At 38.4% G+C, this 17,005-nt stretch overlaps 1 protein-coding gene across 4 annotated transcripts in view; it reads left to right on the top strand.

The window, feature by feature from the left end:
* The window catches only part of arid4b (AT-rich interaction domain 4B), a 109,860-nt gene extending 93,109 nt beyond the window's left edge, over positions 1–16,751 (top strand). For 2 of the 4 annotated variants that reach the window (XM_041252887.1, XM_041252890.1), the window contains exons 17-24: positions 1,783–1,962; positions 4,789–4,873; positions 5,465–5,672; positions 7,243–8,499; positions 9,140–9,250; positions 11,876–12,085; positions 12,561–12,707; positions 14,590–16,751. In XM_041252887.1, the coding sequence (XP_041108821.1) occupies positions 1,783–1,962; positions 4,789–4,873; positions 5,465–5,672; positions 7,243–8,499; positions 9,140–9,250; positions 11,876–12,085; positions 12,561–12,707; positions 14,590–14,732 (2,341 nt within the window). In that variant the 3' untranslated portion in view covers positions 14,733–16,751. The remainder of the gene's footprint in view (positions 1–1,782; positions 1,963–4,788; positions 4,874–5,464; positions 5,673–7,242; positions 8,500–9,139; positions 9,251–11,875; positions 12,086–12,560; positions 12,708–14,589) is intronic. The other 2 variants (XM_041252889.1, XM_041252891.1) reach the window with 2 other exon arrangements.
* Positions 16,752–17,005: the final 254 nt, after the last annotated feature.

Raw genomic sequence — 17,005 nt, forward strand, 5'->3', positions numbered from 1 at the left:
CACTGCTGCAGCAGGGTGCTCCTGGTTTCATGCCCTGATGGCTTTTTTTATTTTTTGAGGGCAACATTCTTTCCCTGCAGTGAAAAATAAATACATACATGACTTATTAAATTAACACATTGCTGTGAGATTTACAGTCAGTATTTTATTTAAAAATAATAAAATATTGTACAGATAATCTCATATTTTAGCATTACATTTCTATCATTATAAACATTTGTCAGTCTTCATGGTTTATAGTTTCACAAATCGATGGATTGTGCATGTCCAATAAATAACTAAAATCGCTTCTGTCAAATCTAGTTAAAAAAAAAAAAAAAAGTGGAAACATGGTAAATTGCAAACTCGATTAGCAGCACTGCAATCGAAAGAAAATAATTACATTTTTTGCCAGGGAAAGTTTGTCTTAAAATGCGTGATGTTATTTTTTTTAAACATCCCAACAAGTATATGCTTGACCATAACAGTTTTTATAAATTACACAACATGATTTTTTTAAATCCGCCAATACCTTAGCAACTGGTTGTGTTTTTTTATTTATTTTTTTTGTAACTTTACTAGATTGCTGCACTGTACTTGTGTCATAACGCATGTGCATCAACATATGAAATGAAGAGAATACTTCTCTTATTATCCTTTCGTCATCCGTTCGAATACAATTATTTGATTACTAACATTTGATTGACTGTAAATTGCACAAATTATTTCCTGACTTTTTAGAGGATTTAATTGTTTCGCGTAGGGATGTATACCATTATGAATACGTCGAAGCATTTACCTGTCATTAATACGAAAAAGCTCTTCGATTTACAGTATAATCTTAAATCTCGAAAAACTACTCACTTCTAAATCTTTTGTAGTCATTTTTGTATTACTTTAGTATAAATACATGTTAATTAGGATTCATATGTTGTTTTTTTTTCTGACTTTATGTGAACGAAAAGACACACATTTGCCCGTTTTCCCATTGGAAATAGTGATATTTTGAAATATCATTGTCCTGGTCACAAAAGCAAAGTTTGTGGGGAATAATAGCCATTTTCTATACTTTTGAGGTATAAGCAATTAGGAAATAACACTTACTACCCAGGAACAAAAATTGTGTTACATTGTGTTATGGATTGCACTTTTGGTATTCTCGCTAGTCTCTTAAAAGCTAGTGACAGGCAGTATTTTTGCCAATGGCCCCTAACCCCAAAAAGACAGTCGCCAAAAAAAATTGTTGCAGTTGGAGACCTTTTGAAGGTATACAAAGAAAACAACACAAAATTTCAGGCACTATTTTTTTTTACGCTGTATTTGGGGGGGGGGGGGGGGTGGTAAACAGATTTGTTACAGGCATCTGCCTATATTTTGCTATAGCAAAGAGTTTTCAGATTGTGGTAAAGCTTAGGGAGTTGGGAGGTGTAGAGGCAGTGCTTAGATTGTCAGTAATTTTCAGCAGGTAATGTAATTTTGCGTTTGTTTTGGTCCGATTGCTTTTGAAAGTGAACTAGGAATAAACTACCCACTGAATTTATCTAATTTCCAGTAAGTTCTGGCTAACAATGGCTGCATCTTCAGAAAGGCTGGTAAACATGGTGACAAATACCATGAATGTAGCTTGCAGTGAATTTTTCAAAGCACTTGTTCTTGGGAGAGTTGATATTGATGGAGGTTGTTGAGCAGACCTGGCTACAAACTATAAGGAAATCACACTGTCCATGGAGCAAATAAGTTAAAAGACAGGGAAAGACAATGTTAGGACACAGTAAAGGTAGTTTTGAATTGTCTTTTTTTCAGGGATGAAAGAATTAAGGAGGGGGAAGGGGAGGAGTTTGAGTGTTATCCTCCGGGGATGAAGGTCCAGGTGAGGTATGGGCGGGGGAAGACCCAGAAGCTGTACGAAGCCAGTGTTAAGGATTCGGATCTCGAGGGGGGAGAGGTGCTCTACCTGGTGCACTACTGTGGCTGGAACGTGAGGTAAGTCTGGAGTTAAGGACAAGGGAGGAGCCGAACTCTCGAGCGCACAAGAGCTTGGCCAAAACCGATCAGTTCCCGAACAGCGGCACTTTCTTATTTGATTTTTTTACGGGACTTATCGGTACTAGACAAAAAGTTTAACTACTCTTGAGTCGGAAGCGCATGAAAGAGGTTGTAAACTTTGACTCCAGAACAAATTGTTTGTATCAACAGGTGTGTCTGTGCGAGACTAGTCAGGAAGCAGTCTTCAGCACTGAAATAGCACTTTTATTGTCTTTGTATAGACAAAGTACTTTTTTTTATGTAATGTTTTAGAATTTAGTGGATTTTTTTTGTTTGTTTGTTTTTTATTGAACTGTGCGTTTTTTCATTCTGTAGCACTTCCTGTTTTTTAAAGTTGTTCTTTTCCACTCTGCCTTTCTGTCTACCCGGATAACTTGGTTCACCAATCACCATGGAGATAACGAAGAGGAAGACGGAGTAGGGATAAAATGTTGTTTCTGTTGTCACTTCCTGTAAACACAGTGCAGTCACTTGATGAAACAGCCACAAAAGGGAATCAGTTTAAAAAAAAAATGTTTACTATTTATTTTTAATATTCTTATTAAAATACCCAAATAGGAAGAAATATTGAAAAGTGACTCTCCTTGCTCTTTAATTTGTTAAACTTTTTGTCTGCTATTGATACATCCCGAAAAACTACTGCCGCTGTTCGGGATCTATCAAGTTTGGCCCAACTCTTGTGTGTTTGAGGTTCGGGTCTCCCTTTACTGGGACTGCAAAACAGTCCCTGTATAGCTTTATTTAAGTGTGGCAACAATATCGGAGAGAGAAATTATTTGAGAATAAACAGATAAGCTTCCTGTAATATATTTCTGTATGCTACAATACCCGTTTTTCTTCATAAAGAAAAAAAGACTCAGTTTTCTTTGAGTAAGTGGTGTGGAAATGATACTCTTGTGTTGGTGTTTGTAGTAATCATACCTGTGACGGTTGGTGTGCGTGTTTGTCAAGGGTGGTTTTAAATTTGTTTATTTTTGAGCTTATCTGAGCATTGTGTGACAATATGACCTTTAAACTCTAACAGGACCTCCTACTCTCTACAGTTGAAAGGTCACATTGTCACATTATTTGTATGGAAAGAGGAAGGTTGTTAAGTTCAGGTGCTTTGGATTCTCTAGATACGCTCAAAGCCAGGTAATGGAGGATAGAGTGGTAATAACAGGCAGAAATGAGAACTCTCTATTGGAGCAGAACCAAGAACCACTCTGAATGACTGCAAACACCGTAAAATAAGGGAATGCAAAAAAGAAATAATTAAGATGACTGAAGTGACTTACTCTATGAAGAGATGTTTGTATTGTTCTTGACGATGGAACCCTTACGCCAAGTAGTTTATAAATCACTTTGCATAAACCTTTATTTATTTTTCACTTCCTAACTGAATTCAATACAATCTCAGTATTGCAAGAATATGTCTCATACAGACATATCCCTTCAATACTGCTTGTTTCCCATAGCAACCATTGTTGGAGGTTAGGGAAAGAGCAGGGAAGAGTGTCGAACACGTGAAGTCTGTACTCTATCTGTTAACAAATAATTAAAGTCTCTATCTAGCAGACCCGGGACAAATGTAGTTGTATTTGATATTTTATTTGCAAACACCAGCTATTTTAAATAGTTGAAATATAAGTGCTCAAATAAATCAGTTTTGTTTTTAAATATTCAAATATTAATTGCACAAAGTCAATTATTTGAAAATATTAAAAAAAAAAGTTTGCAGAAAGCAAAAGTTGTTTGAAAATACTTAAATATATGTAAGTTATTTCCCACGTAGTTAAAGAATAATCAAAAACTAAAACCTAATTATTGCCCTAAGTGTATAATTATGTACCAAGTTTTGCAGTTAACACATGGTGGTTGAGTAGGATTTCTAATGAGGAAAATGCTAAACATGTTCAATTCAATAACTTCAAAACAGGCCATTAAACCTTTGCGGTCCTATGTCGGACGAGGTCCGACATTACAATTTTCCCTTTCCAGTCTTATCAAAAAGACGTAAAGCACAGGTCTTTAGTCGTTTTTTCTCTGCAAAAAGCAGAGAAAACCTTTTGATGGCCTTGTAAGACCGATAGTAGCCAAATGAAGCCGAAAAAAGGGTGTATCTGAGCAATACAGATAGCACCATGCACCACAGACACAAAGAATCACGGACATTTGCAGAGCTATTTGAGATGTTATAGTAATAAAATAATGACTTGAATCTCATTACTGAGGAGTTTGGTGATAAAACGAGTGATCAGGAGAGAATTTATCTGTATGCACGTCTATAAAGAAGTATGTGAAAAATACAGCGAACAAGAGGTGGGGCTTGGGTGGAGATGCAGTACTGATGTCCTTGTGCTATTTGAAGAGTTTAAAGTATTTCAGAGTATTTCATCTACTCCTATTTAAATATTTTCAAATTGCTTTCCACAAACCATATTTAAATATTTTCAAATAGTCACTTTCTGCAGTCTGTATGTAATTGTTTTCAGTTATTTACAATTTCTATTTAATTATTTTCAGATAAGTTACTTTTCACAAACCATATTTATAGCTGTATTTATCCCAGGTCTGTTATCTAGTTCTAATCTGCAGATCCAGTTAAACTAAGTCAAGTTTCTATAAATCACAGTGCTGCACGCAGATGTCCCGTCCCCCCCTCCAGTGTATAAGGATGATAACAATCACAATTGTATTTCTTTTTATTTGGTTGGGCTTTTGGGCTTATACAGAAAGCCTCACTTTCTAAGGATATGATATAAGTATTTTCTTTTTATTTAGGTATGATGAGTGGATAAAAGCAGACAAAATTGTGCGTCCAGCTGATAAGAATGTTCCAAAAATAAAGCACCGAAAGAAAATAAAGGTAACCCTCTTCTCAGTCCCTTTTAAAGATTATCTCTAACTTCTTGTGTTCTTGGCTCCCTAAAAAGTTAAAATACTTTAAATCAACATTTAGCGCCAAGATTGGAGAACAAACATTTACAGTGTTTTAGTAGCTAGCATATGGAGTTGGGGCTACATATGTTTTCAAACACGCATATTTGTACAGATAAAGATTAAAAAGTAAATAAAGGGGATCTTGATTGACACTGCTGGTTCACTAGCTGTTTTGTATTTCACTCTGGAAGCCTTGGCTGAAATGCAGCTCGGTTCCATGTGCCGTTGTCCCTCACAATTCATGAGAAATAAAACAAAAAAAATGAAGGCTGTCTTTAATGTAGACTGTCTGAGAAGAGTGCAGCTGTATTGTACACAACTGGAACAGTATTTATAAATAATAGTAAAATAAACATTCTGTACATGATAGTCCTGGATCTACAATTTTTAATAAGTAACATTGAGTATACCATCTTAACTACGTTTTATAAGTTACCTTTAGAAAACAGGAGCACAAGTTGCATCTGGTGACAAAGCTTAGCTCAGGTCTAGTGAGTCTGTATTGTCTTCTGAATAGATGGAGAAAGAGAAGGACAAGATGGAGAGAGCAGAAAGAGAGGAAGTTTCCGTACCCAAAATTAACCACATCGGGAGATCGGCAAAGTCCCCCCTCAACAGCACACCATCGGACAGCTTTTCAAAACTGGACAGTGGCGAAGCCAAAGGGGCCGAGCAAACTGCGGTCAAATCCATTGAAATCACATCTATTCTCAATGGGCTGCAAGGTATTGTTGCTGCATTTTTTACCTTTTTGCAATAGTATGAAAACAGGTATGCCAGTGTGGGAGGAATGCTATATCAGACTCGGGTAGCTAAAAGATTCAGGGTTTTATGTTGTATGAGCTACTAAATTTAATAGCTACTAGTGTTAGCACTTACAAGGTATTCTATGTATTCTAATTCCATAACTCTTACAGGTTGTTATTAGTCTCAAATGTCCAGTTTTGAAGGAAAAACAAGTTACAGTAAACTTGTATTTTTATTTTAAAACATTCTGGCTCTACATTAGCTTTAAGAAATCTCTGTTTGTAAGCTATAAATCCAGTTAGTGTTGCACTTGCTTGGTCATTTCACCTGGAGGGTGAAATTGTCCCCACCCCTTTTAAATAAAGGCTTATTTCCTGTCATTAAAAGCCAACTGACATGCTTTCAGCCAGTAACCTGATTTGAACCAGAAGACACTGAGGTGACATGACCCAGGAAGTGAAAGGTGCAAATAGATAACCCAAGAATAAGCCATATAAACTGAGCTTCATTTAACCTATAGTACCAGATATACCATGTTTTAAAATGAACATACAAGTGTGCTATAACATGTTTTTCAGAAGTGCACATTTGAGACTGTGATAGCGTCTTACCGCACAAACTTCTCCAACAAACAAAGGATTTTGCTTCCTTTTTATACATGTGGCCACTCTCCAATTAGCATCAGTTACCTACTGGGAAATGGCCACACCTGTGATTGTTGGCAGGGGCAGATTTAACCCCATTCTTGCCAACCTTACATTCCCACACACACACACTATTTACAGCAGCAGGGCTTCTACCCTGCCAGAGAGACTAATTTAGCTAATGCAAAACCGGTAAGATTTCTAAAATTATTTTGTTATCTACAATTAGGTATGCTATATTCATCTATTAATATAACTATGTCTGTCTATTGATTATTAGCTCTACTAAGTTAATACAGCTGATATAGGTCATACTGTTTACGACGTTCAGTTGTCTACACAAAATACAAGCTGTATTTATGTATGATTGGGTATACCTAAAGCTGCAAAGTTTTGAGGTCATACGTAAGGCTGCAAATTGTAGTTGTTTGTGTGTTTTACAATATAATTGGTATTGGAATAGCATCAGTCTGGGTTTAACTGGTGGGTTGATTTCTGAATATTTTTAAATATCAAGAATCTTTGTCACTCTTGTTGCCAGTGGTAGTGGTATGTTTACAAAACAATGCTACCTGTTTAATAAAATCACAAATAAACTTGTATGGGAAAGGAAAATGGGATCCCATTCCTACCCATGAATAACATTTATTAGACTGTTGGATATAAGCTATTCCCCGATTCTTCTCCAATGCATGCATTTCTGAAACATCACTGTTCAGTATATTCAGCAAGGATGTCTGTCTGCAAAAAACAAATGGTTTATGTAAAGTATGGCAGCAAACATCAGCTCACCCTTAAAGCCACGTTGGGTTTTATTTTAATGCTGTAAACAGTGGCAGATCTTAATAGCTACTCCTTTAAATGTCTAGATCTTTTTATTTTTTTTGTGCTTTTTGTTCAACAGCATCTGAGAGTTCGGCTGAGGAGAGCGAGTGCGAAGATGGAGACGATGAAGATGAGTATGAGGAAGAGCAGGAGAGACAGGGAAAAGAGGAAAAGATTGGTTCCCTTGAGAGCATGCACGTTCTTGAAAGATGGCAAGTCGGCCTAACTCTAGATGAACGCAGACCGGCAATGGTAGAGGAACAGGAGGAGCTGGAACATCTTTCAGACACCCAGAACTCTTTGAACAAAAGAGCAGAGCAGGAGGGTGAGGCAGAATCGGAGAAGGAAGAGGAACTAAAAAGAAAACTGGAGATCAAACAGGAGGAGAAGGCAACGGAAAGACCATCCAAATCACAGCTGAAGCGCAAGAGGAGGAACAGCAGGATGGAAGAGTGGCTCCGAACAGGTTCCCATGAGCAGATCGAGGACAGGGCCAAGCCAGGGTTTACTGGCAGCAGTAGCTCGGAGGATGAGGATGAACAAAAGCATCAGCAGCAGGAGGAAGAGGAAGAACAGGAAAGAACTAAAACCAAAAACACCCTGTCCAAGAAGTACAACGGCCTGGAGGAGAAACGGAAGTGTGGGCGGCCTGCAGGTTTCTGGGATGTTCCGGACAAAAGGCCCAAGCTCTTGGGCGTCTCAGAGGAGAGGCTGCCTAACAGCCGAGCTAAAGGCCAGAAAGACGTCTGGTCCAGCATTCAGGGTCAGTGGCCCAAGAAGACTCTAAAGGAACTTTTTTCAGACTCTGACACTGAGGCAGCCAACTCTCCTCCTCCCGTCCCACCCCCTGAGGAGCCCAAGCAAGAACCAGCCCCCGAGGAGATAACAGAGAAGGAAAGGACTGAAGGTAAACTCTCAAATGAGGAAAGGGGGGAAAAGAGAGCAGAGTTCCCCAGCAGTGGCAGCAACTCTGTTCTCAACACGCCCCCCACCACGCCGGAGTCTCCTTCGCTGTCGGGGAGCAGGATGAAGCCCAACAGGACTCCTCCAGCAGCTCCTCCTCCACCTGCCGCTAATCCACTTCCTCCCCCTCCTGCTCCCTCTGCAACGGCCCATCGTCCTGTGCAGGAAGAGAGTGTAGGTGGCCGCAGCGAGACAGACAGCAGCACAGTAGAGGTGGAAAGCCTCGGCGGGGAGCTACAAGAGGTTCGATCCGATGGAGGCGGCTCCCCTATGGTCTTTGACTCCAGCCTCTCCTCCAATAGCAGTAGTAGCAGCAGTGTCCTTATTAACAACAGCAACAATAGCCTTCCAGAGAGGGAACATATGGAGAAAGGTAAGGGCAAGGAAGCACAGAGTGGAGCACCCCTGAAATTGCTCTTTGATCTGAAAACTGAATACATTTGAATGCATGCAAAACAGGTTTTTTTTTTGTTTTTGTTTTTTTTGGTGTCCCAGTTTCCTTGACTGTTTACCAGGACAGTTCAATGTGGCTCAGTGTGTTATTTCTGTGTATGCTTCTTTGAAATAATCCTGGTGAACAAAAACACAACTCATGGTCTATATCAGGGGTCTCCAGCCCTGGTCCTGGAGAGCTACTGTAGCTGCTGGTTTTAGTTTCAACCAGTCTCTCAGTTACTTAATTGAAATTATTGACTTAATTAGTCAGGATTAACAGGTGTTCCAGATCTTTGGATGAACTGATGATGTAAAGACACCTGTAAAACCTGCTAGATAGGGGTGCGCCAGGACCAGGGTTGGAGACCCCTGGTCTACATTATATAACTGTACTGATTTTGGTGTTAAAAACCAGCTTGACAAAGATATTCTGCAGTTGCACCACAAAAAAAATGTTAGTAAGAGGAATTAGACACAATCATTCTATTTTTTTTTTTTTTTTTTAATGTACGTGGAGAAAGAGATTTGAACTCAAATAGCGTAATTATTGTTGTCTCCTCACTTTTGTTTTTACGTAGTAGCAACGAGCCAGAAACGACATAAAGATGCTCACGGAGGTGCTTCATCGAAGAAACAGAAAAGAAGCCACAAAAATTCAGATGTTCACCCCAAAAAGAGTAAAAAAACAGGTAAAAATGTAATAAAATGAAGGTGATTAAGCTCATCAGCCCTAGGGACCACCTATTACTTGTTAAGCGATTTATTTTAGCTTGATTTTCTTATTTTGGCTTGCTATTTTTTGGCTTTGAAAGTGTGTTGTTTATTCATGCTATAGCAAATTGCCAATTTATTATAAACGCTCAGATTGTTAGTTTGCGGCCAACTAGTAATACAGCTGACAATGGAAACTGCACACTTTCAAATTTAGTTTGCTATGATATCAGAGATATTAGTCTGGTTTTTTTAATGTTTTTGAATTGCTTAAGAGGAGTCTGAGAGAAAAAATGACACCAAAGTTTGGTGCTTCTTTCACTTGTTTGGTGTGCAAGTTAATCAAATATGCAATCTTCAGGTGTGAAAAAGTTATTGCCCCCCCTAGTTAACTCAGCCCAATTAAAGAGTTAGTTAGGGTCAGCTGTATGAATACTTAGGTTAACAATCAGGCCTGGTTTGGACCAGCCCTGACCAATATAAATCTGACTAACTTTGGCCCTTAACATCAGAGTGAAGATGTCAGCACACAGGTTCTAGAGGCACATCATGCCACGATCAAAAGAAATTCCTGAAAACCTCTGGAAAAAAGTTGTTGATGCCTATCTGTCAGGAAATGGTTACAGAGTCATTTCTAAGGCTCTGGGGCTTCTCCAAACCACAGTCAGAGCCATATTGTCCAAATGTTGAAACTTTGGGACAGTAGTGAATCTTCCCAGGAGTGGACGTCCTGCCAAAATCTCTCCAAGAGCAAGACGTAAGATTGTCTAGGAAGGCACAAAGAACCCTAGAACAACATCCAGGGATTTGCAGGCCTCTCTCGCCTTGGCTAAGGTCAGTGTTCATGACTCCACTATCAGAAAGTCACTGGGCAAAAATGGGATTCATGGCAGAGTAGCAAGGCGGAAACCACTGCTTACTAAGAAGAACATGAATGCTCGTCTCAAGTTTGCCAAAAAGTACCTGGATGATCCTCAAGAGTTCTGCAACAATGTTCTATGGACAGATGAGTCAAAACTAGAACTTTTTGGTCAACATGGGCCCCGTTACTTCTGCAATCCACATTAAGAACCTCATACCACTGGTCAAGCATGGTGGTGGTAGTGTCATGGTTTGGGGATGCTTTGCTGCATTAGGACCCTGACGACTTGCCATCATTGAAAGAACCATGAATTCTGCTCTGTATCAGAGAATTCTACAGGAGAATGTCAGGCCATCCGTCTGTGAGCTGAAGTGCAGCTGGGTCATGCAGCAACACTATGAACACAAGCAAGTCTACATCAGAATGGTTGAAGAACAAGAAATTTTAAAGTTTTTGAATGGCCTAGTCCAAGTCCAGACCTAAACCCCATTGAGATGTTGTGGCAGGACCTGAAACGAGTAGTGTATGCTCGAAAACCCACAAATCTCACTGAGATCTCAACACTCAAATGTTGAAACAGTTCTGCATGAAGGAGTGGGCCAAAAGTCCTCCACGGCGCTGTGAGAGACTGATCATTGGGTGTTGCATAACTTTCTTTAATAAATAAATTAAATAAGTATCAAAGTTTTGTGGTATTTGTTCGCTCAGGATCCCTTTTATCTGATAACAGAGAAATCTGATAACATTCCGTGTCAAAGACATGCAGAAAATCCGATGGGGCAAATACTTTTTCACGGCACTGTATAGCTATATATCTCTAACTCTAAATAAAAAATATACTGATGCACAAAAGAAGCGCAACACTCGGGTCTAATGGTTTAATCAAATATTTTAAACAGATATCAAATAAAATCACAGAAAGTGTTGACAAAAATACAGATCAAAAAGTTTTCAGTATGAAACGTGACACACTGTCAAAGTGAAAACATTACATAGTATCGGGTATGACCTCCCTGAGCATTAACACAATCCTGGCAGCGCTGACAGATAGACCGGATCAACCTCTGGATACACTGCTGTGGGGTGTTCTGCCACTCTTCCCGTGCAGCTGCAGCCAGCTGACGAAGGTGGGCTGGTCACAGTTGTCTCCTGTGGATGGCACTGGCAGTTTGATTCCACAGATGTTCTGTTGGACTCTGGTCAAGAGAAAATGCTGGCCATGGCAAGACCTCGACATTGTTTTCTTGAAGTTGTGCAATTGTAATCCTAGCGCTGTGTGGTCTTGCATTGTCCTGCTGGAAAATCGACTTCCGGATTAAGGCTTGCTGGAACGGAAAAACTGTTGCCTCAGGGACTTCATCAGTGCATCGCTGAGTATTCCCAGCCACTTGGGGTAGCACAGAATAGTTGACTAATCAAATAGAAAAGTGACAATTGACCTTAGAAACTTGATGATGAATCATATGATGTGTAATTGTGAAGTATCCAGTTTCAGATGGACAGAAGTGCAGTTGTAGTTGCAGTCCATAAATGTATAAAGGTTTGAAAAAAAAAAAAAAGACCTATACATCCTATTTTTACAGCAACTATTCTTCAAATTAAGATTTGTTCTACGCCTACCAGCACAACAATGTAACCAACCAGTTCACTATTTTAAAAGCACCCTTATACAAGAAATAAAATATGAAGAGGACAATCTTTTTCCCTGCTTTTCCTAATTGTTTCCTCCTGCTCATTTCAGCACACAGCAGTGAAAGTGAAGACCAGTCGGCCAGTGAAAATGCTGTCAAATCCCCGCCAGCCAAGTCAACAGCCAGCCTGAAACCTGCATCACAGCCCAAGCGTCCGGGTAGGACGCACTCCCCGGGGAGATTTAGTAAACATGGCGATTCAGAACACAAAGAGCCCGACAACCGATCTTCAAGAGTGTATAAATGGAGTTTCCAAATGTGTAAGTACAGCAACTCTTGTTAAGATGATATTTCAAGGTACCAGCACAATCATTGGTCATATCAGGAATTCTTATCAGCAGTTGATGCCAAAATATCCTCACCGAAAACTGTATGTTGATAACATACTCCAAATTAATGATACTGCATGTATACAGCTTCCAATCACCTAATACTTGCGTGCACACACACACACACACACACACACACACACACACACACACATATATATATATATATATATATATATATATATATATATATATATATATATATATATATATTATTGTCCATTCCTGTAAACCAGCATGTCTAATTGCTATATACTGCTACTGGAGCATCACTCAGTGGCCTTTACTTTGAGTGCTATGAAAATCTCACTATTAGATTAACCAACTGACCAATTGTAGGATGTGCTAGTGAGGTTTAAACTGGGTTTACTCATATATTCTGATATTGTCTCTATCTTGCTCACAGCTGATCTGGAGAAAATGACTAGTGTTGAGCGTGTAGCATTTCTTCAAGAAAAACTACAGGACATACGAAGTCATTACATTTCTCTCAAGTCAGAGGTGGCTTCCATCGACAGAAGAAGAAAACGTTTAAAGAAAAAGGAACGTGAAAGTAAGTTATTGATGAGCCTTTTCAATTAAAGTTGTATGTGGCTGTCAGTCTACCAAGTGGTTGAAATCCAAGATGTGAGACAAAGGGCTTGATTTGCAAAGCCTTTTACTGCAAAGACTGTTGCTCCTATTTTTTTTTTTTTTTTTTCAGTAAATAAAACACTGACACCGAATGAGAAATAAATAAGCAAACTTAGGGGTTGTCCAGAGTTATCAAATACAACAAAAATAATGTGCTCGTTTTTTCAACAGTAAAATGTCATGAACTTTGACAAGTACTTTTGGCTATAGTACTTTTGCAGGACCTATATAAACTGTGTAAATCATGTGCAGCTGAATCCTGACCAAAAAACTTGGATATCATTGAGAGGCCGGCCTGTTATAATCTTGCTCATGCTAATGAGAAGTAAAAAGGGTAGACAAGTAGACAAGGGTTTGTAAGATGGGAGTGAAAAAATTACAATTAAACAACAGCACCCGTCGATTCTGACTCTTCTGTTTGATAGTTGACCGCGACGGGACTTATGTATCCCAAGCCAAAGACGAGGGTGCGAGTGAAAGTCAAGGTCAACTATAACATGATAGAGCCATAACCGAGAGGGCACTGTTGCTATTAGAAAATGATTTTTACCATTTGTTTTCTTTTTTTAAAAAAAAAAAAAAAACCTACATTAACCTTTGAACTTCTACTGATTCCTCGGGTATCTTTCTGCTGAGTAAAGACGTTCTAAGAAAATAGTCCCAAACCATTTTTAAATAAAAAATAATGATGACATACATATACAGAGAAAAACAATGAGTTTTTATTCAGTAAATCAGCTTTTATTTTACTTGTTCTAGTTTTAACCCACTATTTATAATCTGGACATTGCCTGAGAAATGAACAGAGCAATTGCTGAACAGTCCATTTACTATGGAGTCTGAGCTGCTTGTTATTGGAGCGTCATTTGAGCTGACAGAGTGGATTGGCTGGTGCGGTAGTGACAGGAACAGGATATACTGCTTGATTGGTTAGTTTTGAGTCTTGTTTGGAGGATCCAGCCGAGGAAGTACAGTAAACCAGTTGTGTTTTTGCTGAACATTTGCTGTCCTGTAGCTGTGAATTGAGCTTTCCTTGCGGTGTCCTGTTACAGACATGATTTCTCTTTCTCCAGACTAGCGTCAGTTAGAATGTTGTCAGTTTAGCTGCAAACAGGAATGCAATTTTAAAGAAGCCGGTATTATTATTTGTTTATTTTAACCTTTATCCAAGGCGACTTAGAGACTAGGGTGTCTGAACTGTGCATCAGCTGCAGAGTCACTTACAACAACGTCTCACCAGAAAGACAGAGCACAAGGAGGTTAAGTGACTTGCTCAAGGTCACACGGTGCGTCATTGAGTGAGCTGGGATTTGAACCCGGGACCTCCTGGTTACAAGCCCCTTTCTTTAACCACCAGACCACACAGCTTTGATTCAATTTGATTCACAGTCGCTGCTGAGATGTTCCAGCAGGCATCTACCGTCTATTAGAACCCACTAGAGCTGGACGCTGATTGGCTGACAGTACTGAATCGTTTTCTAAGGCTGTTTCATCTTTAGTGGAACTACCAAAGGGCATATTTGCAGAAAGAGCATGTCTATTGCCACATTTATAATTTCTCCATGTGTGTCAAATCCTGTGTAGGCCCATTTGTTGCAAGTGGGCCTACATGTACCTTAAGGTGAAACAACTTAAATAGTAAATATTCTATTGATTACTGTCACTTGAAGGCAAAATTCCAGTCTTATAAATCCTTGGCCTTTTGATACAAAACCTTGGTTGTCACTCCTATTAATTGGTGGAGATAAAAAGGGGATTCTTCTTCTGTTGGTTAACACTGTTTTTTTTTTTTTTTATGTAAGGTGCCGCCGCAGCTTCCTCATCATCCTCTTCATCATCTCCATCCTCCAGCTCTATCACAGCAGCCGTCATGCTGACTCTATCCGAGCCGCCTGTGTCCGGCTCGTCTCAGAACAGCGGGAGTGTGTCCGTGGAGTGCAGGTGACCCACGGAGGACACGCTCACAGCGCTCTGCACTTAACTCTCAGAGGCTGAGGGCTGTTTTTAAAATGACCGAGGCACAACAACAAAAAAAAACAATGAGCACTATTTTCTATTTACAGCTGTTGTCTTGGCAAGCTAACTCTGCACTTAAGTGCACTTTTATGAAGAAGAAGAAAAAAAAGTATAACGGACCTGTGTTAAAGTAGTTCTTATTGTGTTTCTTTCTGTTTTGTATGTTTTTCTTCAAGCAATAATTGTTTCCAAGTTGTCTGTGGGGATTTTTTGTTGTTGTTTTACATCAACCTGATACGCCTTCCAGTGTGGAAAAATGCTTTCTGTTTACCTTAACTGCACAGGCAGAGATTATGTCCAGTTTTCCTTTGGCATGTTGCTATATTTATAAGCTGCAACAGCTTCTACATGTAACCCACAAGTTGTTTTTATCAAGGTTGGACCGTTTGCCCATTTCATTTTCACTTCTTAGTCACTCATACACGGATACAAAACATGTTCAGATGTACAGGCATATTCATTTTGAGCAACAGTTTCACAAAATAAATAGTGTCATCAATGTAGAATTTAAATGGTTTAAGTTGCTCAGTTCAATCACAAATAAAGAACTGTAAGCACAGATCTGGCATGTTTGTGGATTTTTGTGTTCACATCAGATGTCTGCAAATCTACTGCCAGCTGTGTTACAAGTAGTTGAAAATGTTAATGATTGTTGAATAATTTTAAAAGGCCTGTTTTTTAAATTTTTTTATTTAATTTTTTTTTTTTTTTTTTTTTTTTTTTTTTTTTTTTAGTCCTATGAAAAGTAATTGACAAGCTTTTTTTGTGAACATGCTTGTGTTGGGGGAAAAACATGAATTGAGAAAATGTAAGCTTGTACACAAGCAGACTACATTTAATATATCTAATCAAAAAATAAATTACTTTCATTTTGTTTATTTTATATTTATTTTTTATGGGTGGTTAAGGGGGGTATTAAAATGTATTTTAGTACTGAAGATGATATAGTAATTAACTGCTGTGTTAAAAATGGAACAGCAATTAAGGCATTGATTGGAAGTGGAACAATGGATTATTTGCTTTCACATATTTGATCTTAACAGTACTCAAATTTCACAATACTGGAGTTTTGCTTTTATGCAGAAAACGGTACATAATAAAAATCAAAGCTTGTACAATAGTGCCACCTGCTGGCTACTAACTGTGTTTGCCATGAACAAACTACAAAGTTTACCCCCCCTGTAGTCATCTCCTAATGAACCAGTTAACCAACCAGCCAATAAGGAACTTCTAAGTTTTCAGCCATCCATTATTTTCCTTTGTGTTGCAACAGTTTCTATGAGGTATAGGATTAACATTTGCATTACAAAAATTAACTCCCGACTGTTTCTGTTGTATTGACTTTACATTGTATGATAAACTAAGGTCTGTTTCATTTGGCACTTGTATGTAATGTATGCTTTTGTTATACATTTGTATATTGAGAAGTGTGTTCATGTCAAGCTATTGAATATCTTGCACTGTTAATACAATGTACTTTTCTGTACAGACTTTTATTGTTTTAATTGTAGCTCTGTATTCATTCTCGAAGGGAAAAGCATGTGTCTTTAATTTTCATTTGTTTTTATTCTTTTTTTGTTATCAGTGCAAGATGTGGGAGAGAATTGCCTCCAATTTGATTTGTAGATATGTTTGTCGAGAATCTTTACACAACTTTTCTAAGAAAAGCGGTTTTGGTTTCTGTAGCTTGTGCGCTTCTGAAATGATTTTGTTTAAATGTGTTTTCAAAAGTATTTTCAACCTTGAACATGGGTTGTAAAGTTTTCTGGATCTTAAAAAAAAAAAAAAAAAAAAAAAAAAAAAAGTTTCTTGACAGAAAGGGAGGAAGCTTGTAAGAAAGCTTTAAAGTATTTATTAGGTTCTGCAAAGGATTGGAGTCATGTAATTTATTGTAAAAATGTAAGCAAAAAAAAATGCCTCTGTTGAAATAAATGCCATAGTTTGTGAACTCTTCTGGCTTTACTTCAGCTGTAAGATTTTAAGCAATAGCATGCTAACATACATAGATAGATATATAGATAGATAGATAGACACAGACAGACAGACAGACCTTTTTATAAGGCTGACACAATGACATATCAAAAATGGTTTAAAAATAGTTCTAGTGGTCACAGCTCATGGTGACCTCAAAGGAAAGCAAAGTGTTGGAGGTTCTGTATACCTTTTGTGCTTGGACTCAAACCACTACCTGGCGCTTGGGAA

Source organism: Polyodon spathula, chromosome 6 (genome assembly GCF_017654505.1).
Source record: "Polyodon spathula isolate WHYD16114869_AA chromosome 6, ASM1765450v1, whole genome shotgun sequence".
In the NCBI taxonomy this organism is placed as follows: domain Eukaryota; kingdom Metazoa; phylum Chordata; class Actinopteri; order Acipenseriformes; family Polyodontidae; genus Polyodon; species Polyodon spathula.